This window comes from Eupeodes corollae, chromosome 2 (genome assembly GCF_945859685.1).
Source record: "Eupeodes corollae chromosome 2, idEupCoro1.1, whole genome shotgun sequence".
Taxonomy (NCBI): domain Eukaryota; kingdom Metazoa; phylum Arthropoda; class Insecta; order Diptera; family Syrphidae; genus Eupeodes; species Eupeodes corollae.
This window is the reverse complement of record NC_079148.1, coordinates 22025785-22050770: the sequence shown is the minus strand read 5'-3', so window position 1 is coordinate 22050770 and position 24986 is coordinate 22025785. Positions and strand designations below refer to the sequence as shown.

The following is a 24986-nucleotide window of genomic DNA, read 5'->3' as shown; positions in this document are numbered from 1 at the left end:
TGTCACTTGATTTGTCCTCAGTTCGGTTTGCCATTTCATTATGAATAGACTTACTTCTGAAAATTTTGCATGTCGTGGGTCTGCGAAGTCACCTGCAAAATCTTGCGATTTATTACCACTCGTCTATTTTTTATGCGGTTATGTGTCGTTTCTTGTTTATGCAGATAAGCCCGAGCAGTTTGACACCTTTGTAAAAAAAAAACATACTGCCCAAATGCTGCAGATATTGTCGAAAATTAGGCCTCTTAGCTGGAATGTATTGGACCCAGCTTTAGTGACCACTTGACTAAAATTTTGTGTATTATTTTCTTTATTGTACGAGTTTTATTAAAATCACGATATCCTTATTTTAGTTCCATTTTTCATTTAATTTTGATCTAATGACTTGTTAAGTTGTAATAATATCAACAAAAATATTCTTAAATTGCTTTGAAAATTTCAAATTTAAGGTAACATTTAATTTGAATTGGCTGTGATTGCGATCCCGTGTTGTTTTGTGAAAATCTAATATTGTATTGTAATAATATTTACCGCACACGATTCAATTGAAAATTGTGATTATATTGTCATAGCAAATTACTGTCATTAGTTTTTCTTTTCTATTGCATAATAAATTATAATGGTTTTAATAATAATAAAACATGACGCCGAGACGACTTGTTAAAACTTATTTCATAGTTTTGCATGTTCTAACAACTTTGATATAACGTTTATAGGTGCCCACTTGTACCACGAATAAAAAGTGTGTGGCCTTAATGAATAAAATAAATTGCATAACGCATAAACAGTGATCATAGAAAATTTGTTATACCATTTATCACTTCCGGTGTTATGTTATTTTTTACTGATATAAAAGATCACGATGCTGTAAGCTTGTTATAATAAATCAATCAATCATTTGAACTTTGATTTAAACACTTGTAAGTTGTAATCACCATTGAATACACTTGTAAACTTAAATTTGTAATTGAAGAATCTTAAGTTAAGCTTCTTATCATGGATGAAAGTGACATTTTACTACAACCTGTAGAAAGCAAAGTGCACATTCATTTCGATCAGCAAACTTTGCCTAAGAGTACCAGTCACCAATTAATAGTTCTATAAATAACATTTGTTTTATATCACTTGTTCATCGTGAGAAATGTATCTTGATACTTCCATAAAGAAGTTTACGCCATTTCTTGCCCAAGTATTTTTATACTTGACCTATTGACATGGGTTTGTAGTTCAAATTTAAACAGAAGCTTATTATGCACCTTGTTAGTTGGATCCATTAAAAGCTTATTATTATGCTAAACTACATTTCACTTAAGTAATATACAAACTTATTATCCAATGAACTTTGATGTGCCTTTTATACACATAAGTCTTATACTATGCGTGATCGCATACATATGAAGCAAGTCTTTGAGAATAATAATTATCTACTTATAACTTCCTATCTCACCCATCCAAGAATAGCGCATTCAAATGCAATTATTTCTTTTAATTAATAGAACTAACTATTTCTATACACATATTCGTAACGAATGTAAGCTTGAATTTACATAAATTCCTTTGATAAAGTCAAATAAAACAAAATAAAAGGAAAAAAGAATATAAATAATTTAACAGTTTGACCTACTTAACCTAAATGAATTGTCAAGTATAAATAATGTATGCACCTTGTACAGAGAGTACAGTAATCCTTACAAGGAGTTAAAACAAAAGATTTGTGGTTTAATTAAAAGAAGATAATAGGGTTATACCTAGTTTATTCTTGGTTTAGTTCATTGCCATACTATGAGCTCATTTTTATGAGTTTGTTTGTTTTCATCGCTTTTATAAAATTGAGTTAAGAACAATCTGATAAAATGTTCATTTAGCATTGAGAATAACTTTTGTGATATTATTAAAACTTGCAGTTCCAAGAAATAATTCGACAAATGATTTAATTGGACTTTTGAAAACCAATTATTGTTCGGTATGAATACATACATCAAGGATATTAGAGCCTTTTGAATGTTTTTTTTTAGACGTGTGGTTTTTAAGAAAAAATAAAACACATTCTTATCACAATATCCGATCGAAACTTAATTTTCTCCGAATTTTAAGAAATATTAGCAATTCAAGAAATATCACTTTAATTTTTCTCTTTTTAACTGTTTGTTGAACAAATTTTCCGGAGTTGCAACCGATTTATGCGAACTTTGTATCATTAAAATGTAAAATAAAAAAAAATTGTATAAGTCAGAGAATTTTACGATACTAGAATAGGGCTAGTAATTGTTCTGGCCAAGAATTTAGCTTCATAATTTAAAAAAAGTGGTGCAGCGGGCTTGATCAAATTCTAGCCAAGATGGCCAAGTTTCCACTAATTTTGACAGAAATTGAGGCCTTATGTCAGCGCTAATGCGTTTCTTCTTTCAAGGCGTCAATGGCCTCAGGCTTATATCCGAAGACAAGTAACTTTACGTATTTCGACAAAAAATAGTGTAGCAGTGATTAATCCGCACGAATTTTTAAGCCACGCTATAGGTCCGCGATGCGAGGTAATGCGCTCACCAAAAGTTCCACTAATTTTGACATAAATTAAGGCCTTATGTAAGCTCTAATGCGTTTCTTCTTTCAAAGCGTCAATGGCCCCAGGCTTATTTGCGTAGACAAGCAACTTTACATATTCCTACGAAAAATAGTCTAGCAGCGATAAATCGCACGAATTTTTAGGCCATGCTACACCAAAAGTTTCCTTCAATTATTTTATTGTTTCGTTGGCTGTATCGGTTCACGATCTATTATATTGGTAATAAACTTGCACGATTTTCAACTGTTGTTCAAAAGAGACCAACTTCGAAGAAAGTATTGTCAGATTAAAAACCAGTAGTACCCGTGGCGTGATGGTTAGTGAGTAGGACTTTCATGACAGAGTTTTTGGATTTAGTCCCTGCCTGTGCCATCTTAAGTTTTTTGCACGGGTACTGCCTCTTGCGAGAAATTGACAAATTCTTCAAACATAATTTTTGTCATAAACAATGCTTTCTTAAATTGGCCTAAATTAGCGTAAGACTGTAGGTCCCCTTCACCCCTGACAAAAAGTTTTCGCACACAGGAATGGTTGAGAGTTATAATCCTTTTTGTTAGATTAAAAACCATGTGTCTAAAAAAAAGAACAAACAAAAAAACTTAAATGTACGAGTAATAAAAAGTAGAGGTCCTAAATGGTTGCCCTGTGGAACTCTAGTCAAATATGAAAAATTTAATTCCTTTTTGAGTTAATATTTGTGCTTCTTTAAACTACTTTGGGAATCATTTATTTTCTTATCGTCATTTATTTAAATTGGGTTCTTTTTAGGTACAAAATCCAAACTCTTAATACTTCTTCGAAATACTTGTTCCTGAATGTTTTAAACTTCGTAGGAAAGTTATACAAGCTCTTAAGAAAAATTACATTGGTTTTAATTTCAGCTGTCATTTTCAATGTCAACAAAGAAGATGACTTTTTTTTCCATTTACGATAGCAAATTGCTTGGTAATTTAATAGTTGTTTTAGTTATTAAAACTTATTATAAAAGTGGTTATTGAAACATTCGATTTTATGCATTACGCGTTGTTTATAGTTGCTGTAATGGACAATAGGACAACAATAGCAAAGAATCCTTAAAATTGTGAAGAAATTTAAAGGAAGTAGAAGCGTTAATGAAGTAGTAAGGGCAGAAGATCATCGTTATGCAGGCTTAGTCGAAAATATTGCTTCTATTTCAATATCCCAATATTTGCAACAATTGAAGCCAGCTGAAAAAAAGAATCCTATTCGAAAAAAATACCGATTTTTGTTGTTGAATCCATACAAAGTGACATTTCGTCGGATTTACTAAAAGATGAGCAGACGGTTACCGTCAATTCATAAAGACTGATAACTTTTCTTGGCTGGTGATTGAAGACCATGGAAATAAAACGCCAAATGATTTAATTGGAAATTTGAAAATTGTTTTTTCCTCTCTGGATACATACCTTTTGTAGAAAAAAAAAACAAACAAAAAATCTTAAATCTTCGAGTTATTGAAAATAGAGGTCCTAAATGACAGCCTTGAGGAACCCTAGTTAAATATGAATAATTGACACTCTTGTTGGGTGTTTATTTGGGCATCTATTAACTTATATCCGAATCATTTATTTTCTCATCGTCATTGATTTTAATTCGCTTCTACTTCAGTTACGAAACGATAGCTCTTTAGATCTCTTCGAAATACTTCCTCCTCAAAGTTTCGAACGTTTTAATAAAGTTATACAAACACTAAAGAAAAATTGCAATAATTTCGTGGTTTCAATTTGTTAGCGCTGATATTTGAGGACTGTACGCTAGTACACTAAGGACTGTCAATCTCAACAGTCATTTCAAATGCAAACATATTAGATGAATTTTTGTCATTTACGATAAATGTTCCTGATTTTTCAAGTCAGTTGCAAAGGTATCGTTGCATCAATACAAAGTGGCATTTGGCAGTATTTCTTTAAAGATACCAATAGGCAGATGGTCACGGAGCGATATGGTCGAATTACTACATTTTCTTTGCCTGCGATTGAAGACCCTGACTTGGACGATATATGGTACCTACAAGACGTGCGCGACAAGCTACACAAAACTGGCGGGCGTCCTGAATCTTTTCCATGAGTATTTTCCTGGTATTCTTTTGACGTTAATTGACACTGAAATCATGTGGTTTAGGGTAAAAATGGCGATCTCAAGGCAACCTAGCCTGAGATCCAATTACCGCTGTAGTGCGTCGTTTGTACGGGTTTTGTTATAGGTGGGCCATATCTTCCTAAATATAATGCAGTTGGGTAAATTGCTCCACCTTCGGTTTGATTCAGTTTGGTAGATAGAAAAGATTTTACCCTTCATAGCACCAAGAGGAATGATAACCATTTCTGCAAGCGAGCTATGAAGGGTCGATCCTTGCCTGGCTAGCTCGTCAGTCCGTTCATTTTCCACGATATCACTATGGCCCGGAACCCATATCAGGATGACGCCGAGGTAAATATTCAGGCTTGCAAGCTCATCTCGACATTGCTGGACCAATTTAGATGAGGATGTGGCCGAGTTAATGGCTTTGACAGCTGCCTGACTGTCTGTGAAGATAGCCGCATTTAGGTTTTGGTTTGGGCTTTGTTTTAGTATCTTAGATGCCTCCGTTATTACCAGCAGTACAGCCTGAAAAACGCTAGCAAAGTCAGGAAGCCTAAAGGATTTAGGTACATTTAGGGACTCAGAAAAGATCCCAGAACCAACTCCGCACTCCATCTTAGAACCATCAGTAAAGATGGTTGTGTCGAATCCTATCGACACGATGTCATCCTTCCAATTTTCTCTGGATGGGAAAATAACGTTAAAACCCTTACTATGGCTCAAAGTAGGAGTGCAGTAGTCAGTGTCTACCGAGATAATATCTGAGGGAATCAATTTTGTTGTGTTGCTGTGACCATAGGGTTTTGACAGCCAGCTGTTTGATTTCTTCAGCCTAATAGCGCTGCAGGAAACTATGTACATATTTAATAAAAAGGCCGATTGGTAGAAGATCCAAAATAACGTTTAAGGCGTCCGTTGGGCAAGTACGCATGGCCCCTGTGGTGCTAATGCAAGCTGTTCTCCGAACCTTCTTTAGCTTATCAATATTATAGGCTTTGCTAAGAGCAGGCCACCACACAATCGACCCATATGTTAAGATCATCTTTGACTGAAGTCCCCACTTTTTGCCGAAAGTTTTGCTGCAGGCGTAGAAGGCAACACATGCCTTCTTAACCCGTACTTCAATATTTAGTTTCCAGTTTAATAGGGTGGTTTAAAACCCTTAGGTTTTTTTCCGGTGATGATACGCAAAAAACTGTTCTTCCCCTCAAATTCTTTAAACTAAAAACACAATAAAACCCGGTATTGCCCAAATTATAGCCGAGATACCAACGGAAATGTGCGAAAAAATAGTTAAAATATATCTCCGAAAAATTGTTTGATCTTTTTTAAAAACTGAAATCGTTGGTTTTCCAGAACCTGAGCTCTATCTTTTTTAAAATAATTTTTAACGCATGTATATTTCTATTTTTCTGTCTTCATTGATATTTGTTTCTATTAGAGCAATATTTTTGATCAGTACATTACCTTATCCCTTAAAGCACAAGTTTGTATTCTAATGAACACGTTTTCAAGTTGAAAGAGTTATTTTTATTCAACACTAACCAATTGAATATAAAATAAGACAAAAATACCCTTTAACTGTTTCAATTTCCCTTATATTCTTCTTCGTATAAAAATCGTCTCTCCTGGTGACAATTAAAGGGTTTTTATTTCCAACTTAATATTTACATATGTCCACACTTATTCATCCTAACTCTCTGTCATTAGTCAACCTTTTGTTCTTTTTTTGTATTGTTTTAAATAATTAAATCAATCCCTAAGCTTAACAAACAATCGTATTATTTTATAGTAGATACCCAAGTTAAGTGAAAAAAAAATTAACCGATTAAAAGGGATTCATTTTCAAGGATTAAATTATTTAAATCGCTGTTTTGTTTCGCTTAGTGATTTAAACAATCATGATGATGATGAATTCCACCAAATCAACAAAAAACAATTCCAAAGTCCAAAAAAAAGGAGTAAAAATAAAAAAACGGACATCAATCAACTCTTTGATGAGATAAAAATAAATTACGAATTATAAAAGGGCCACAATCGCACTTTCGAGCTCTGCGAGTAAATAAATCCCTCTGTTTATAAATATTTTATTATTTTTGTGTTTTGTTTTTTATTTGTTTTTGTATTTTAAATTAACCAGATAAAATGACATTGATGGTATCTAGGTATGTGTACTTGGTTTTGTTTACCCACGTGTGTTGAAAATAATATACCTCCTATGATTATATTCCTCGAATTTGTGTTTTTATTTTTGTGTAAATCTGGGCTTCATTTCCTATTCAAACCCATATGCGACCGACCTAATTCCTCCAGCATACTTAAGTAGATATCATACCACAAAATAACTTCCGGATTAAGTTACTCTGCTCTCGTCGTCGTTCATCAGCACAACAAATACTAACGGATGAGAAACAACAAAAAAATGACAAAATTGCAAAGAATTTTCCCTCCCCCTTTATCCCACCCCTCCCAAAACATAAAATAAAAAGGAAAACGCATGTGACAGCTTAGTCACCAAAAAAAACACAGACTCCAGTAAAATGTCAATTGTTTTTCCGTTTTATTTTACGCATTCAACGCTGCTGCTGTCACATTCGCAATCAATTCATGTGACGCAAAAGCTCTCTTGTTCTATTCAAATTCAAAAAATGTAAAAAATACATATATCCTCTTTCCACACAGGTATAAAAAGATAGAATCAAATAAAAATAAAGAACAAACCAAAAACAAAAATCTCTGTAATCAACTGACATTCATATCGTTTCGGTTTCCTCTCTGAATTGTGTCGTATAACAACGCCGCCGCACATTCACTCTTTGTAAACCGACCTACTTGCGCTAACAAACCAAATGTACGCGTCTCTCCCAAACAACAGTGCTCAAGATTTATTCACTAAAAAAATATAAAATCCAAAAAAAAAACCTTCAACAAAAAGATAAAGTGCCTTCCATTATTTTGGATTCTGTGAAACATACAAAATAAAAAAAATCAACGACAAAATTAAAATAACCGAAAACAAAAATTGTAACATCTCTGCCATCGCATCGGCCGCAAGCACTATTGCTGTGGGAAACGTCAACGATGTGCAGTACGAAATGTTGTCGTATGCCAACTCTGCTTGTCATTGGTATAACGATAACAATAGTCCTTGTCTTTATCACTGGCATCACTTTGACAAACAGTCTCAACATATCGAATATAATTAAGCTTCGTGAGAAGGTGGCTAGTGATTCGGTGAGTGCTAGCGCCCATCACCACAACAATCAGGGACGGGATTATAATTTGCTAGCGACAAATCATCCGAAAAATTTAAATCGCAATAAAATTGTTATCGAAATCGGTTTAAGGAATTACAGTGAATCGAATGATGGACCGATAAATGCGGCCGCCATTGGTGGCGGGAATATCGATTCGATTGTTTTGAGTTCAAATGCAAATTCGAATTCGAATACTAATGCGAATGGTGGTGGTGGTATGATAATGGCGGATGCTTCGGCATCTCCATCTTTATTGCTGTCATCGTTATCGTCAGCGTCAGTTTCATCGCCGTCTTCATCATTATTTAGTGAGAGTGAAACACAAAAGACAGAAGCAGAAGCAACGCCAATGGTAGCAGAAGAAGAAGTTGGTGAAATTGTGGCAGCTGTGTTGTCGAACAGAGCTAGAATAGCGCGGGAAAATCAGTTGGATATATCCGATCGTAATCCAGCAATGATTGATTTCGAAAAGCGAGAAGTTGTTAAAAAGGTAAATTTTCACACTTCTTGTTAACATTTTTACTTCATTATTTACTTTTTTTAAATGGAAGGTGTGAAATATTTGATTTTTATTTTTGTTGGTTTGTAATAAACTTCTAGAGTTGTGTTTTTTTTATTATCAATAGCAAAGAATTACTTTTTAGCAAATAAATAACGATTTTTCTTAGAAATATTTTAAAATAAACGCTAAGAATGGAATGAATGTTATTTTTATGAGATATAAATTTGTTTACGAGCGTTAAAATAGAAATAGACGCATTTGTATTTGGTATTTGCAGACATAACCATTTTTTAGCATTTACTTGCAATATTCAGAAACAGTGTTGGTCAAAACAAAAGCAACTTTAATTGCCTCGATTTTGAAATAATTAAAAAACAATTTTAGAATTCAGTTATTGTTTATTTTTGGTTTTAAAATTTAAATAAATATTTACAGTTTCGAAGTTAAAATAAAATATTTAATTGTTTTTGTAATAGTTTATTAAATAGAGTACAATTACTACAATCAGTTTAATATTAGACTGTTCAAAATAAAAGCAGCTTTTAAAAAATGTATATATTTTTTTAGTCTTACTAAAATGCGATGGTTAGTGCGTTGGACTGTCATGCCAGAGGTCTTGGGTTCAATACATGCCTATGCCATCTAAAGTTTTTTCACGGGTACTGCCTCTTGCGGGGAATTGTATAATTCATCAAGACTAATTCTTGTCATAAAAAGTGCTTTCTCAAATTAGCCCTTCAGATTCGGCTTAAAAACTGTAGGTGCCCTCGCACACAGGAATGGTTGAGAGTTGTAAGTTACTAGGCCCTATTTCTCAACGGACTATTGCGCCACCTAATATATATTTTATAGTCTTACTAAAATATTGCTAGTATTTGATAGTAAACCCCTTGTTTTTAATCACTATAGCACATCTTCGAGGCATGGAGTCAGTTAAATTGCTTATAATGCTGTTTGGGATATATTCGCAACCAAATCTATTTTGATATTTTTTATTTTTGCAATTAGTTCTTACAATTCATCGATCTACAATTTCCCATCGATTTTCCATGGGGTGAGACTGTTCTATTGAGACCTGGAGACTGTGGCTATTGTAACATGTTAACCCGATTTTCTTGAAACCACGTCTTAACCGTATTGGACCTGATAATATAAGGTTTGGGCGTTGTCCTGCCGAATTATCCAATTGAGAGGCAACTGAGCCTAAAAGCATAAAACGATCTATTATACCATCTGTACCAATCGGTCCCAGTCCATGCCCTGATAAACATCCCCCCACCATTAGGTAACCTCCTCCGTGTTTCACAGTAGCTTTGGTGCAACGTGAATTTATTGCCTCTTAGGCTGGTCTGCAAATACGACGAAAACCATCGGAACCCTTGAAATTGAATTTGAACTCGTTCGAAAAGACTGCGTTCTTCCATTTTCTAACCGTCCAACAAAAATTAGGGTGACTGTCCTACTTGGCTTATTTAATGAACGGTTATAAAAAATATTTTCTTTTGTGGTCTATTTAGAAGTAAAAACATAATGTATTGAATTTAACATAAAGATGGATGTAGTTAGTTGTTAAGGTTTTGACCAACACTGTATGCACAAGTCTTTCAATAGAGACACGAATCCCATGCTTCATTGGATTAGTAATTACTTTTCGGATCGTTCAATACAAGTAGTATTGGATGGATTCAAGTCTGAAAACCATAAAATAAAGGCTGGTGTGCCCCAGGGCTCTGTTTTATCTCCAACACTCTTTCTCATTTTTATTAATGATCTCCTATCTGCAACATCTAATCCAATACATTGTTTCGCTGACGATAGTACTCTTAGCTTTTCATATTCGTTTTCAGACTTACATCCCTCTTCTTCGGATGTGGAACTGCAACGACAAAATATAATAAGCTCATTAAATTCCGACCTAAACAGCATTGTTCAATGGAAATTAAAAAACAGGGTGGAATTTAATGCTTCGAAAACGCAATGCTGTCTTGTATCGTTAAAGCGAAATATACCCCCATTGCCATTATCCATGGATGGCACTTGCATCAATGAGACTGAACACCTCGATATTCTCGGTATGTGGGTCCAACAACCACCTCTTGTGGAATGATCACATACGCGATGTCGCCAAAAATGCCGGAAGGTGTTTGGGTTTCCTTAGGCGATGCAAGAAATATTTCACCCCTTCTGATCTGGCTGTTATCTACAAGACTTACATACGTCCAAAGTTTGAGTATAACTCCCATCTCTGGGCTGGTACTCCTGCAACTTACTTAAGCCTCGTGGATAGTATTGAACGTAGAGCATTTAGATTGATTGGTGATAATATCATCATAAGTTCATTTACTTCGCTTGAAGATCGTCGTAGGGTCTTTTGTCTGACCCTCTTTTACCGTTATTTTAACGGCTTATGCTCTAGTGAAATAAACAGTTGCATTCCTCCCTTTAAACAGTTCAACCGTAATACTCGCGCTTCTAGGAATGCTCATCAATATACCCTCGAGCCCATCTTCGGTCGTACTGTTAAATACAGAGGTTCGTTCTTTAGCCGTACTACTCGAATGTGGAATGCCTTACCACACTCTGTCTTTCCAAGTCATTGCAATATTCAGGAATTCAAAACCAATGTGCACCGACATCTCTCTCCTCTTCCTAGTGCTCACACTGTGCCTCTGCATAATAAGGGTAATAATATCCCCTTGAGTGTGTGTTTATTTAAAAAAAAAGAAGATAATAACATCCAAAGCTGCATAAAGGGCTTTGAAAAGATATAGTATTTTTTTTAACTATAGGAGCTTAAAAAAAGTAAACATTTTGCTTGGCCCAAATATAAATGCCATGACACAAAGTTAGTGGCATTTTAAAAAATAAAATAAATTTCCTTTTTTTTCATGGAAAATAGGTAGGTGACAAATACCTCGAATATTTAACGAACAGAAAATGATGTTACCCTAAGAATACCTTTATATAACGAAGAATAACGTTTTTAACTTCGAGTAAAATAGAAGTCACGGTTTAAATAAAAAACCTACAAATCACTATCGAAAGTTCGTAAAAATTGGTATACGACTCGAATATATTGGCAAAAATTAAATACAGTCCGTAACATTTGAAAAGCCTCACACATAATTTATTTTCCAACTTGAGATAAAAAAAAATTAAGTGATTTTAAAAATCTTCCGGAATTTTGTGAGGTGGTTTTATTTGTAGTCGCAAAAACGTATATTTTTTTGTTACATTAGAATGTCCTCAATATTGTTTATTTTGGTGAAAATGAAAAAAAAATTTTTTTTTAAGAACACAGTTTTATTTATTTTATGTAGTTAATAACATCATTTTAGTACTTTGTACAGCCACCATTATTTTGAATGACGTCAAAAACGCGATCTTTTAGGGAATCATCCAAAAATTTTAGGAGATCTAAAGAAATTTGTGCCCAGGCCACTTTAATGCCTTCAATAAGCTCCTCTTTATTTGCGTACTGCTTACCACCTTCATTAACTTTGCGTTTCAAACATTTTCGATTATGTTAAAATCTGGAGAGCGGGGTGGTCAGGATAATTGTTGAATATTTTGGTCTTGCAACCATGCGTTAATTACACCAGCAGTGTGGACTGTGGATAGATTGTCCTGCTGAAAAATAATTGGAATCGGTCCAAAAGTATCCTGGAACTGAGTTAGTGCTGTTCCTAATATAGTCTTGAAGTGTGCCGCCGTCATTTTACAATTCCCAAAATATAAGTCAATTGTGGCATAAAATGATGCAATATCTCCTTACTTACTTACTCCTCGCTCTCGGTTATGATGTCGATCTAAAAATAACTATTCCTTTCTTAAATCATGGGAGTAATTTTATATATATATATAATAGTTATATCCGTACGGCCCATCCAACTAGAATTTTTCTCTTCTGAAAATATCACTTTTCGCCAATCGTTTGAATGGCTGCTGCCATTGGCATTCCATGCCATTTGAAGTCTTGCAAAATTAAGCCGCTGTTACTTACGCCCATTGTTCAGTGATTGTTTTTTCTTAAGTGTTAGTCACTTTAAGTGTCCAGCACCTTTAATGACCCTACTTATGGTCATTCGGCTAACTTCTAATCCAACTTCGTGCCCTATCTTATTCATAGGGTAGAATTGTAATATTCCGCTTGTCTCGGCTCAAAAGTACTTTAGAAGTACGTCCTTTGTATTTTTTTCCATAAAATAAGGGATCTTTAAAATAATTGTTTATCACTTTTGGGCTCCAATTAAGTTTATTAGCTATAGATCGATTAGAAACCCCTTGATTACTATAGGCCTCTCTTTTGGCTATTTCCGTTGCAGATAATAAATTTTGTCTGCCCATTTAAACGATTTAAAGAAAAATTAAATAGAAACAGAAGAAATAAACTATTTATAAACTCCCGCCGGCTTCCACTTCCGATACTCACTCTGACAAATTTTTGCTTAAACTGTGTATTAAGTCAAATGAGGCTATTCTAATGCTGCAAACAAAAATGAACACTTTATTGACTGCAAATAATTTTAGCTCAAAAAAAACCGTTAATGTTAAGAAATTGGCTAAAAACTGTCTTAATCTCAAGAAAACTCACTTATCTTTAGATCTAATATGTATTTCGTTATTTTTTCATCAAAAAAGCATCGAAAACAGTTAGCTGCAAAAAAAAAAACAAAAGGTGATATTATCCAAATGTTACGGACTGTATATCGCTATCAAAAAATTCAGAAGTGACAATATTACGCAAAATTGCAAAAAATTGATGTTTGATTCGAATATTTGGACACTCCAAGTTTTTTCATTATATAGAAAAATTTGTTGTTAAAACGTTTTTAGAAAAATCCAATCAATATTTTTAACCTAATAAAAACTTTCAAAAATGCTGCTAAAATTGACAAAAATTAATGTTCGACTAAAAATCTAGGTAACAAATTTCTTCTGGGATTCGGATTAAAAATCGGAATGGTTCAGAGTTGTAAGTCTCTAGGTCCTAAATCTCAACGGACTGTTGCGCCACCTAATTATTATTTATATATTTTAACATTTTTGCCAAGTTTAGTTTAAGTTCTTAAAAAAAAGTCAACTTTTTTACAAAACACGATAACCTACAAAAACAACATAAAACTAATATGAGGTGGTTTTCGACCTAAGTATTATGAGAGCAAAGAAAATATTGACTCCTATTTTATTTTAATCTCACACAAAATATTGTCATAATTATTTTGTTCAAGCTTTAGCGAATGGACAGACTGACAATTATGTTTTTAGTGTAGGTCTTACCTTAGCCTCTTTTTAAAATAAGTTTTAACAATTCCAATGCATCGTAGTAAAGAAATTTATCAATAAAAGCATTTGAGCCTAAAAATACAAACAACAAATAAAGTTGCTTTAGCTCTGGCCAACACTGTACTGTAGGTACATTTTTGAACTTGGTTACTCTACAATTCCAAGGAAAAACTATAAAATAAACTCTTGTTTTAATATTTTCTAGTAAAGTCTTGTGGTGGTCGGTACCTATATTCATGTATGTAGATTGAACATACACACAAATATCAAATAGAAGATGTGAATGTTAATAAGAATTCAAATGAAAATCTCATTGATATTCGAAAGACATCTTTATCGATTAGAGATTCGTCGAATTATTGAGGTTTTCTTTATTTTTCCACCACAGCTGTCTTGTATAATGCACGAATAACATGTTCAATGCATTTAGTTTTATTTTTTCGTTGCAAATTTATTTTCAAAACCAAATTTTCTTAACGTTAAGTTTTAGCAAAAATAAAAACTCTATTCCGTTCCTCCGTTCACCACCAAAATTGAAATTTTAAGAGATGTACGTGATTTTAAGAGATTCTTTGAATCTCTTATTACTTATAACAATTTGCATCGTGGATATCTCTTGAATATTTTAAAGAAACTGTCCATTTGAATTCTTTGGAGTGGGAAATTTCCAGAATCAGAAATATAATGACATATGTTAGAAGATGCTTATTTTAATTCAGGCCATGCTTGGTCACATGTCAGTAAGTGTCCAGGTTTCTTCTCCAAAGGTTTTGTCTAAGGATTTTGAATTTATATAAGTTTACTGAAAGTTGATGCTGTATGAAGAAAATATTTTGTTTATATCTTGAATGCTTCTTTGGTTTTTCTTAAAGTTACGTGATTTAATGCTTAAAATTCAATGCAATTCCTTTCCATTACGTACTTAAATTCTTAGTTCTTTGAAGTAATAAAAAGTATTAAGAAAATTGAAAGTATTCTCGGACTTATGAGCACTGTTGCTAACTTATTCGTATTTTAATCACGAGTTTTTTATAATTCAGCAAAAGAAAAATTCTGCTTACAATATTCCAAAAACCCGAAATCGATGAAACCCAAAATGCAGCAAATTTAGAATTTCGAAAAGACAAAATCTCAAAATCTGGAAAAATGCGGAAAATGATTTAATTTTCTAATAACGATCAGCTCATTTTTGGCTCCCTAGAATTTTTACTTGGATTTTTGATTTGTAATTATAATTTAAATTTTCGACATTTCAAGGATTTCATATTATCGGTTTATTGGGTTTTTAGGGAATTTGACTGTGTCCTATAAAAATAATTGTAAGGGTTTATTACAAAAGTATGATAGTCCTTATTTTTAAAATTCATTTAAACAATACAGTCAAACTTCGCTATAACGAACTTCTACATAAGATCTCTCTATTACGAATTGATTTTGAGTACACATCTTTTTGGTTACTTTTTCGGTGTGTTTTGATCCTCCTTATAACGAATTTCCATAAAGCGAATTTTTCTATAAAACGAACAAATTTTGTTGCTGGAAATCCAAATCTCATACGTTTTTGTTTCCACATCACGATTATTTAAAATTTTTTTTTTTTTTAAAACAACAGCATGAGAAGAAAGAATAGCTTCCAGAATTTCTTTATTAAATCATAACCAAAAGGATTGACTAACAAAAAACAGATTTTGCTATGCAATTTAGGATTCCTCCCAGTAGCTTATATCAACAATTTTAAAAAACGAAGCAGTGACTTTAAAAAACGTAGAAGACGAGGAATAAATCACTAAACGCAAAAGACTTCGAAAATGTCTTCTCGAGGATATTGATGAAGCAATGAAAAATGGATAACTGCCGCGGTAGGAATCTTCCTGTCTCTGAACCACTGATGAGACAAAACCCAAGAAGTTCACCAACGCAACGGGACACGAAGAATTTGAAGCAAGTGCAGGATGGTTGGACAAGTTTAAGAAACGGCACGGAATCGTTCAAAAAATCAATCATATGTGGGGAAAGTGCAGATGTCAACACACAGGATTGTGATGATTGGGTTATAAATGTTTTGCCATGATTGGTACAAAATTTCAGCAAAAACGACATCTTTAATGGTGACAAGACTGGTTTGATTTTCAAATGCTTACCCAATAAAGCGCTGGCATTTAAAAATAAGAAATGCTTTAATGTAAGACAGAGCTAAAAGAGAATTACTGTCCGTATTGCAAGCAATATGGCTGGGTCGGTGAAGCTTAAATTGCTTGTTATAAAGAAGGCTAAAAATCAAGATGTTTTAAGGAAATACAATCTCTGGATGTAGATTATCAGTTCAACAAAAAAAAGGCATTACCTACAACTTAAAACAACATTACAGAAAACGAATTTTGTCGAACATATTGACACAAATGGACGAAAGTAAACCTGTTTCGGCCAAAGACTTGCTACAAGCCGTTCGAAATCTAATCTGGAATGTTAACGTCAAACCAGAAACAATTGCAAATTGTTTTTGAAAAGCAGCTTTTTCGAAAGATGGCATGCAGACTCATTGCGATGAAGATTACTTCCTTTCACTATCTGGTTTAGCTGCTTTACAGTCGTCATTTAGAGCAGTAGCAAACAATAGTGCATCATTTGAAGATTACGTTAATGTTGATATTGATATTCTGACAAGGATTAAAAAGGTCCAATGAAGATATTCTCTGCAGTGTTTTCGAAAATCGTGGAAATACGTTCTATTTCCGGAATGTATATTATTTAATTAGTTGTTTTACGTACACTGGATGAAGAAGAATTGGCCAGTCAAGAAGAATTGGCGAATACCGATACGATATAACCTACGACGTGTTTCGAAATTTTCTGGAGATGAAGAGTAACGCACCGACTAATTTATTTTAATCTCTTAATTTATTAGACAAAATGCAGTCCAAACTTAAATCACTGACTTCTTTAAATAAAAGTAAAAACAAAAAATTTCTGTATAAAGTATTTTCTAAACAAGCGAATGGTCCCGTGCAAATTCGATATAGCGAAGTTTTACTGTAAATGATGTGTGCATAATTCCTTTTTTTAACTTCAAATAGGAAGTTACTGTAATGGGTCCGATTTTGACATTTCTCGACGTTTCAAGGTCCCTAGAATCGAAATAAAAGATTTTTAGAAAGATGTCTGTGCGTGCGTGTGTACGTACGTTCGCGACGTTTCTTTAGTCGTCCATAGCTCAAGAACCAGAAGATCTATCGACTTCAAATTTATTTTGTTATACAGACTATAAGGCAGAAAGATGCAGAAAGGGCTCTCAAGAAAATTGCGTTTGTGGTTTTTTTTTTACCGTGAACATTTTGGTTAACCCTAAATATCTTATATGTAACGTGATATCAAAGAAGCATATTTTTTGGAAAAAAATCCAACTTACGGTTTAAACTGAAAAAAAAAAATTTGTCGTCTCCAAACTTTTACGATTAAAATATGATTTCATCTCCAAAACAATTTTGCGCAACGAATAATAATGTTTTTGACAGCTGATAAAATTTTGAGAAAAATAGAATTGATAGTTTTTTTTACAAAAAATAAAAACCTAAACAAAATTAATAAAAGTTGGTAAAAATTGATTTTCGACCCAAATATATTTTCAAAACTTTGAGATATTGGCTTTAATTTACTTTTATCTTTCAAAAAATATTGATGTCAACATTCAGTAAAATTTTGAAAAAAATCGAATTGACAGTTTTTTTTACAAAAATTAAAAACCGAATTAAAATTAACAAAAGTTGGTAAAAAATGATTTTCGACTCAAATATCTTTACAAAAATTTGAAATATTGGCTTCAAACCAATTTTATCTTATAAGAAATATTGTTTTCAACATTCGATGAAATTTTGAAAAAAATCGAATTGACAGTTTTTTTTACAAAAAATAAAAACCTAAAAAAAATGTATAAAAGTTGGTAAGAATTGATTTTCGACTCAAATATCTTTTCAAATATTTTAGATATTGGCTTTAAACTACTCTTATCTTTTAAAAAATATTGTTCTTAACATTCAGTAGAATTTTGAAAAAATCGAATTGTCAGTTTTTGTACAAAAAAATAAAAATCTAAAAAAAACAATACTAAAACTTGGTAAAAATGTACTTTCGACTCAATATGTTTTCAAAAATTAAAAATATTGGCTTCAAACTTATTTTATTTCACAGAAAATATTGTTTTCGATATTCAGTAACTTTATATAAAAATCCAACAGTCCGTTTTTTCATAAAAAATAAAATCGACAAAAAATGGTACGCAAATTTGGTAAAAATTGTTAGGAGTAAATATAGACAAACTTTTAAGCAAGACGAATCGACAGACGGGATGGGAAGTTATCAGTGTGGATCGCATCCCAGCCTCTTTTTAATATTTTAATAAATATGTTATTCAGGGTGATTCTTCTGAAAGCCAATGCAACCGCATGAAGTAACAGTGTGGTACCGATTGTCAAAAGTGAGAGTTACGAGCTATAGTAACCTTCATTCATGCAAGTTGGTGCCCCATGCCAGAAAGCCTATGCCGCAATCGATATTTGGTTGTTCAATTATAAAATTGTGTTAACATCCATCTTGTGATTCCATTTCCATGAACTTGACGTTTTGAAATTTCGAAATTTCAGTTGTTAAAATTTAAATAACTTTAATAAAAATTGAAAAAAACCATGAAATTCCACTTCAAAACGATTTTATGTATTTTGATGTACATATTTTTTATTTTTTACTGGACTGTATAGTCAAAAGGTACAATTTTGCTGCATTTTTATTTTTGGTACAACAGGGCGTATACTTACTTTTTTTTTAAACATTGATATCAAAGTAGATTTGTTTACAAAATCGAATGCATCACACTATTTTTTTTCCAAAAATTGGAAGTTTTGTTGTCAAATCCCTTACAGATTAGATAACAATTCAATATCTTTACCAATTACTACAGAAATGAAGGAATGCTATACGAAAAAAGCAAAGTACATATATTCTCAGAATGAAATAACTTTTCAGCCACAGTAATTCTTCCATAGAATACATTTTCTTAGAAATATTTATTTTGCCAATTATCGTCATGTGTTGAACCTTGAAATGTTTGAAAAAATAAACACTTACAAAACCATGTCAATAAGGAAGGCATGCTCAAAGTGAATGGTAACCACATTGATTACACCATAATCAATGAATCAAAACCCCATAGAAGCAGCAGCTGGCTTAAACAAAATTTAAGATAAACGTTGTCAAACCGCAGTTCATGTGCATGTGGAATCCAAAGAGACGACAATTTACCCTATATTCATATTTAAAGTAAAATAAAACCCTATACCCCGACGCACGCTGCACCACCATCAGCCAATCAATATTATAAATTTCCAACAAACATGTACTTATAATTAATTTCAATCATTAACCATAACCCATACGAGTGTGTGTTCAAAGCTGATAACACAGAGTTAAACCACAAATCCTTTAGCCTTACTGACTTACCATTTACTCTGCCTGCCCCTCCCCAAAAAGATGTCCTTATAAGCAGCAAATGTAATTGTCGCACCAACAAACTACGTCAATTGAAAATACATAACATACATAACTCTATGTCCCTAATACCGTATAAAACTTTTCGTGTTCGCATTCCATTGCCCCAATTATTATACCTACAGATATCCCCATTTACGACCTCTTTCTTTTTAGTTTTGATTTCTTTTTTTTTTCTCTACTTCACTTCACTTTTTTTGTTTTCGTTTTCATTCTCAACTCGAGAGTTTTTATTTAAACAAAAACAGAAACAGAAATACCTTTAACGCATTCCTCCTTTTATGGCAAGGAGTCAGCTTAGGTCGGCTTATATTCGTATAAGGTAAAGGTGCTCTTCTGCTTGGGCTTGAGCTTGAGCCTGAATGCTAAAAAAAACAATTCTAACAATTCCTTTGTCTTTTTCAAAAAAAAAAAAAACGAAAAAAAAGTTTTGATTGCGTGCGGATTGAGAGAATCTTAACAGAAAATCTCTTAACAAATCTTCTTAAAACATTTCTTTTGTTTCAAGAGGGAACAAAAAAGAGAATTCCATCTTAAACTATACCCATTCTTTAAATATATGTTCAAATATCCGACCTTTACGGGACCCAAATACTACTACCTACACATTATCTAATTCAATCGTATCGTATTTATAGAGAAAATTAATTTAAATCTAAGCTATAAGCTCTGATTTCAATTTACGGTAGGTTTGTATGGTCTTCATTATTTTAACTCTCTTCTTCGAACAATGAAAAGAAGAGAAGAGAAGATGAAAAAAGGTAACAAACAAAAATAAAATAAAAAACCATAAACAACAAAATTTCATCCTTAACATCTTTTGAATAGAAATTCCATATGCGCTATTTCTTTTTTGTTTGTCCTTACTTTTTAGACTATCCAACCCTACCCAACCCAACCCAACTTAACCACTAAGCTTCTTCTTCTTCTTCTAAGGTCCTTCTTTGCTTTGCATACCATGAAAATGTAAACCTACTCTTCTATACGTACTTCAAAGTTTGGAAGAAGTTTCGATTTAGAACTTTTGAAACAAATTTTATTCACAATAGAGGTTGACTATGAGACTTTCTCAAAAAAATATACATAAAACTAATATATATATATATGTATATATAAAAAAAGGAAGTAAATGAACCAAAAACTTTCTTTTCTTTGCTTCCTTCCTTTTTTCTTGTTTTTGTAATGTGCATCATCTCGGTGTCGTGTACCGGAAAGAACATTTGAATAGAATGTTATGGTCTTTGTCCAGACCAAGAAGCTCTCAGATCCATAATAAGGTATAAGGGATAGTTGTTTGGAGTTAAAGAAAAAAAAAATGCGAAATGGAATTAGTGAAGATTTTATAATAAAGATGATATTAGGATTATTACGATGCTAAAAATTCAAAATATCCTTGGTCGAGGAATCTTTTCTAAATCAAATTAATTTCGAATGAAACAAAGAACGGATTTAGAAATTTGGTAGTAGCAGGAATGGCTTTAGCCTTCACATAATATCATCTTACTTACTTAAGGTGACTGTACAGTCCTGTGTGAACTAGGGCCTTTCCTACACACTTTTGCATTCAGATAGGGACTGAGTCTCCAGTTGCACACTTCAAATTGGGTGATGTCATGTTCCACTTATGGGCACCATCTGATCCGCGGTCTTCAGATGCGGCCTTGAAATCGATGAAAAGTGTGTGGTTGTTGATTTTACGACTTTCCTCGTCTAAAGCCACAATGATGGGGACATGTAAGGTTGTTCGCTATGAGCCTTAGATGTTCAAATATTAAGACAAAGAAGATTTTGTATGAGATGTTGAGAAGGGAGATTGATTCCTCTAAATTTGATGCAGTTTTGAAGGTCTTCTGTGTCAGAATTTTGAAAACAATTGGTGAAAGCTCCTAACCAAATTATCTCCAGTTGTTTCGAAACGCTCTGCTTTTAAGCCATCTGCCCAACGACGATTTTAAAACGTCACAATATTTTTGTATCCCGTCAGTCATTGAAAATTACCAAAATTTCTTACAATCTAAATGATTTTGTGTGTCAATGTTGTCAGGCAATATTAGGGGTGACATTTAAAAGGGACATATGTCTTTGCTTTAGACAATTGCTGAATTTTTGTTCAGCCTAATAATATACCGGGTGTTCTTTAAAAGGCATATAACTTTAAGCTAGTAGTATTATTATAAATGTCGTCACGTTTCCGTAAATTAGCCTACAACATTGGCAGTGTTATTTCGGATAAACTTCACCAAACGCTGCAAAAAGTTATAAATTATTCAACCTCCTGATTAGACTACGCCTGAGCCAGCAGAGGTTATGTACTAGAAATCATATTTAAATATTAATGTCAGAATATTATCTTCAAAATAAATTAAATTCCATGTCAATTTAAAGAAATTAACTTTGCGGTTATTCATTTAAAAGTTCTATAGTTAAAAAAAACACCTTTTTCAAGCGATGGGAACTTTAATATTGTTATATTTTATCTCGTCTCTGCGACGACGTCAAGAGCTGTTTTTGGTGTGGATTTTGTTTTCTTGCCTGGGTTAAAATTTGATATGTCTTAAACGCCTTTACTGAAGTAAGTTTTTACGATTGTCAAAAACAATACGAGTGACAATGTTGCCAAAATAATCATTTTCAGTTTTGTGCCGTTGAAATTGACATATGTCGTTATTAAAGGAATTTTGAAAATTGCTGGCAAATTCATTATTATTAAGCTGGATTTTTTAACTATTATCCTTTTGGCAACACCGACTGGTTTTAACAGCTGATGCACGTTTTGCGTGTTTTGTTTCACTGTCAAACATCTTCTGTTTGGTCTATAATTTAACCATGAATCGTCTTACAAACGAACAACGCTTGAACGACAAAATTATGAATTTTATTATTAAAATGCGTGCTCTGTTTTCAAAGCAAATGGCGCGCTTTTTAACAACAAAATTGGGTTCAGCGACAATGGGTACGAAAATAAGCAGATTTGTCGACTTTGGCGTAATTATCAGCCAGAAACATTGCAAGAGCTACCAATGCATTCAGAAAAAGTCACAGTTTGTTGCGGTTCATGGGTTGGTGGCATTATTGGACCGTACTTCTTCAAAAATGATGCGAATCGTTACGTTACTGTGAATGGTGAGCGCTACCGTGAGATGATATCCAACTTTTAGTCCAAAATGCAAGAGCTTGACTTGCATGACATGTGGTTTCAACAAGACTAAGCCACATGCCACATAGCACTCGCAACAATGGACTTATTGATAGCCGAGTTCGGTGAACATTTTATTTCACGTTCGGGACCGGTCAATTGGCTGCCTTGATCTTGCGATTTAACGCCCTTAGACTATTTTTTGTGGTGCTATGTCACGCTTCAATTAACGCTTTGGAAGACAACATTGAAGCATTTATTCGTGAGATACCGGCCGAAATGTTGGAAAGACTATGGCCAAGGTCAACATTTGCATGAAATAATCTTCAAGCATTAAATTATATAGACCGTACTATCGATTCAAATAAAGATTTTATGCATTTTTCTGAATTAGATGTGTTTTTTTGAAAAACTTTCCTATAGCTTTTAAAAAATCACCCTACATAAAGGGTGGTAAAATTTTAAGGGCCGATGTTGATTTTGAATAAAAACAAGTTATTTAGGAAATGATTGTTATTTGTTTTTATTGCGATAATATTGTTATGGTTCAATTATGTATGAACCGAAATATAGACCAAATTTTTGATAACGCTGAGGCATAGTTGAGGTTCTATGTCGACAATTTACTGAATTATCTCATCCTTAAGCTCTTGAATTGTTGCGACGTGGACATTTTCCATCAATAACCACAAAAAAAAAGTCCAACCATGTAAAATCCTTTGATCTTAGCGGCCGATTGACATAGCCATTACGTGAATTAACACGGCCATTAAATTTGTCGTGTAAAAGAGTTATTGTTTCGTAAGTTGTGTGGCAAGTGCAACCGTCCTGATGAATCTACATATCGCTCACATCCATTTCTTCCAATTTGGGCCATAAACAGTTCGTTATCATCTAACGATCTCATTTTGGGAAAATGAAAATAAACCTCACCAAACACTCACCTTTTACGGGTAGGTACATTGCTTTTTCGCCAATCACTCAAATGCGGAAATTCTGCTAATTGATGAATCCACTGAGGTAAAAATTTCCCTCATCACAGAAAGTGATTTTTTCGAAAACTGATCATTCACTGTTGCCATCCCTTGCCACCATTCTGACTATTGAGGACGAAGAAACTTGGAATAGTCAAGAAGCTTAAGTTCTTGATTAAATTGCACTTCCTATAAGATTGTAAATGGAAGTCTTTATGCTTAATGTTCATCAACGATGAGCGTGAAAGGTGCAATTGTTGGGCTTCACGACCAGTTAAGGTGGACGGCTCTTAAGCCGCACTATCGTCAACAGCATCAATATTTTCTGCAGTACGAGCTGTTCGGGAAGCTTGCACTGGTATTTTCCTACAGACCGAATTCGCTCAAATTTTTGAACGATTTTTCTGATTGTACGGACATCTGGACGATTAATTGACCGAAAACGAAATTAACGAAGCTTACGTTATACATTTTTATTTGTATTTATTTCCATGGTTAAGTTAGTCTGAAATTAAGAAATGTCAAATGACAAAACTTAGCCTTAAAATTTGGGTAAAATTTCTTACAAGAATTTTAAACAAGGGAAGTGCAAAAATGTTGTATGTACGAGTATTAAGTTGCATATCAGGCTTTGACTGATATTCGAAGATTTTCCTTACTTTCTTTTTTTTGCTGTCCATCGACAAATAAACTATTTATATCTCAAAAAAACTTTTGATTAGGCGCTAGATATATTTTGTAGAACGCTGCTTCGTAGCTGTAGTTTCCTGAGGCAATTTTTTGCCACATCGTGATCACAACTAAAGTGCCAATTGTGGATTTAATGCTTACTCGAAGGACTATAAATTCTCTAACTACTTCTTTTGGTAACTTTTTCCATTTGTTGTTATTGGTGTTTGAGAAGATAATTTGAAAAACTAAACTACTTAAAAAAAGTTGGCGGTTGAGAACTAAAATGTGGTTTGTTTTTTAAATTGACTTACATTTATTTGAACAAAATTCTCTAGGGTTTTAATTTACTTCGCTCTTTATTTGAGTTCACATGATCTAGATCTAAGCCTAGGCTAACTATAATCAATTCTGGAAGACCTTCAAATAGATCAGTAAGTCCGAAACCCATGTTGAAAATATATAACATTTATCTTCAAAATACGGTATTGTAAATCTGAAAGAAACTAAGTTGAGTGACTACAAACGGCTTCGTACTTCTTAAAAACATACCAAAAACATTGTTTTCACTTATCCGAAAAAGTTCTATTTGTTAATTGCTAGAGATCGAATAAGAAAAATAATAATAAAAATGAAAATGTAAGCAGAAAGCAACAATGCTCATTCTTTCATATCAAAGATAAAAAGAAGTGGCCCTAAGTGTCTGTGTTGAGGCACTTCTGATTAAGCAATATTATTTAAGGTTTAATTTAGCAAGTCTTTTTCTGGATACGAATAAATTCAAGAGGTGAAGCTTAAACCTTATGCTTTAAGTTTATATATTAGTTCTGAGAAATCTAAGCAAGAAAGGATTATTTGAAGAAAAGTTGTAATTGTAATTTCAAACTGTTGATATAATCCATAATCCTGTGTCATGCGATTTATTTTCACGGGTACAGATTTTTGCAGGGAATTGACA

The 24986-nt window shown here is 33.0% G+C and overlaps 1 protein-coding gene across 3 annotated transcripts in view; it reads left to right on the top strand.

Annotated features, from left to right (window-relative positions):
• LOC129944419 (mannosyl-oligosaccharide alpha-1,2-mannosidase IA) overlaps window positions 1–24986 on the top strand; it is a 317254-nt gene that overhangs the window by 91125 nt on the left and 201143 nt on the right. For 2 of the 3 annotated variants that reach the window (XM_056053835.1, XM_056053834.1), the window contains exon 2: window positions 7349–8413. The exons of the other annotated variant lie outside the window; for it this stretch is intronic. In XM_056053835.1, coding sequence (XP_055909810.1) covers window positions 7748–8413 — 666 coding nt within the window. In that variant the 5' untranslated portion in view covers window positions 7349–7747. The remainder of the gene's footprint in view (window positions 1–7348; window positions 8414–24986) is intronic. 3 annotated transcript variants of the gene reach the window in all.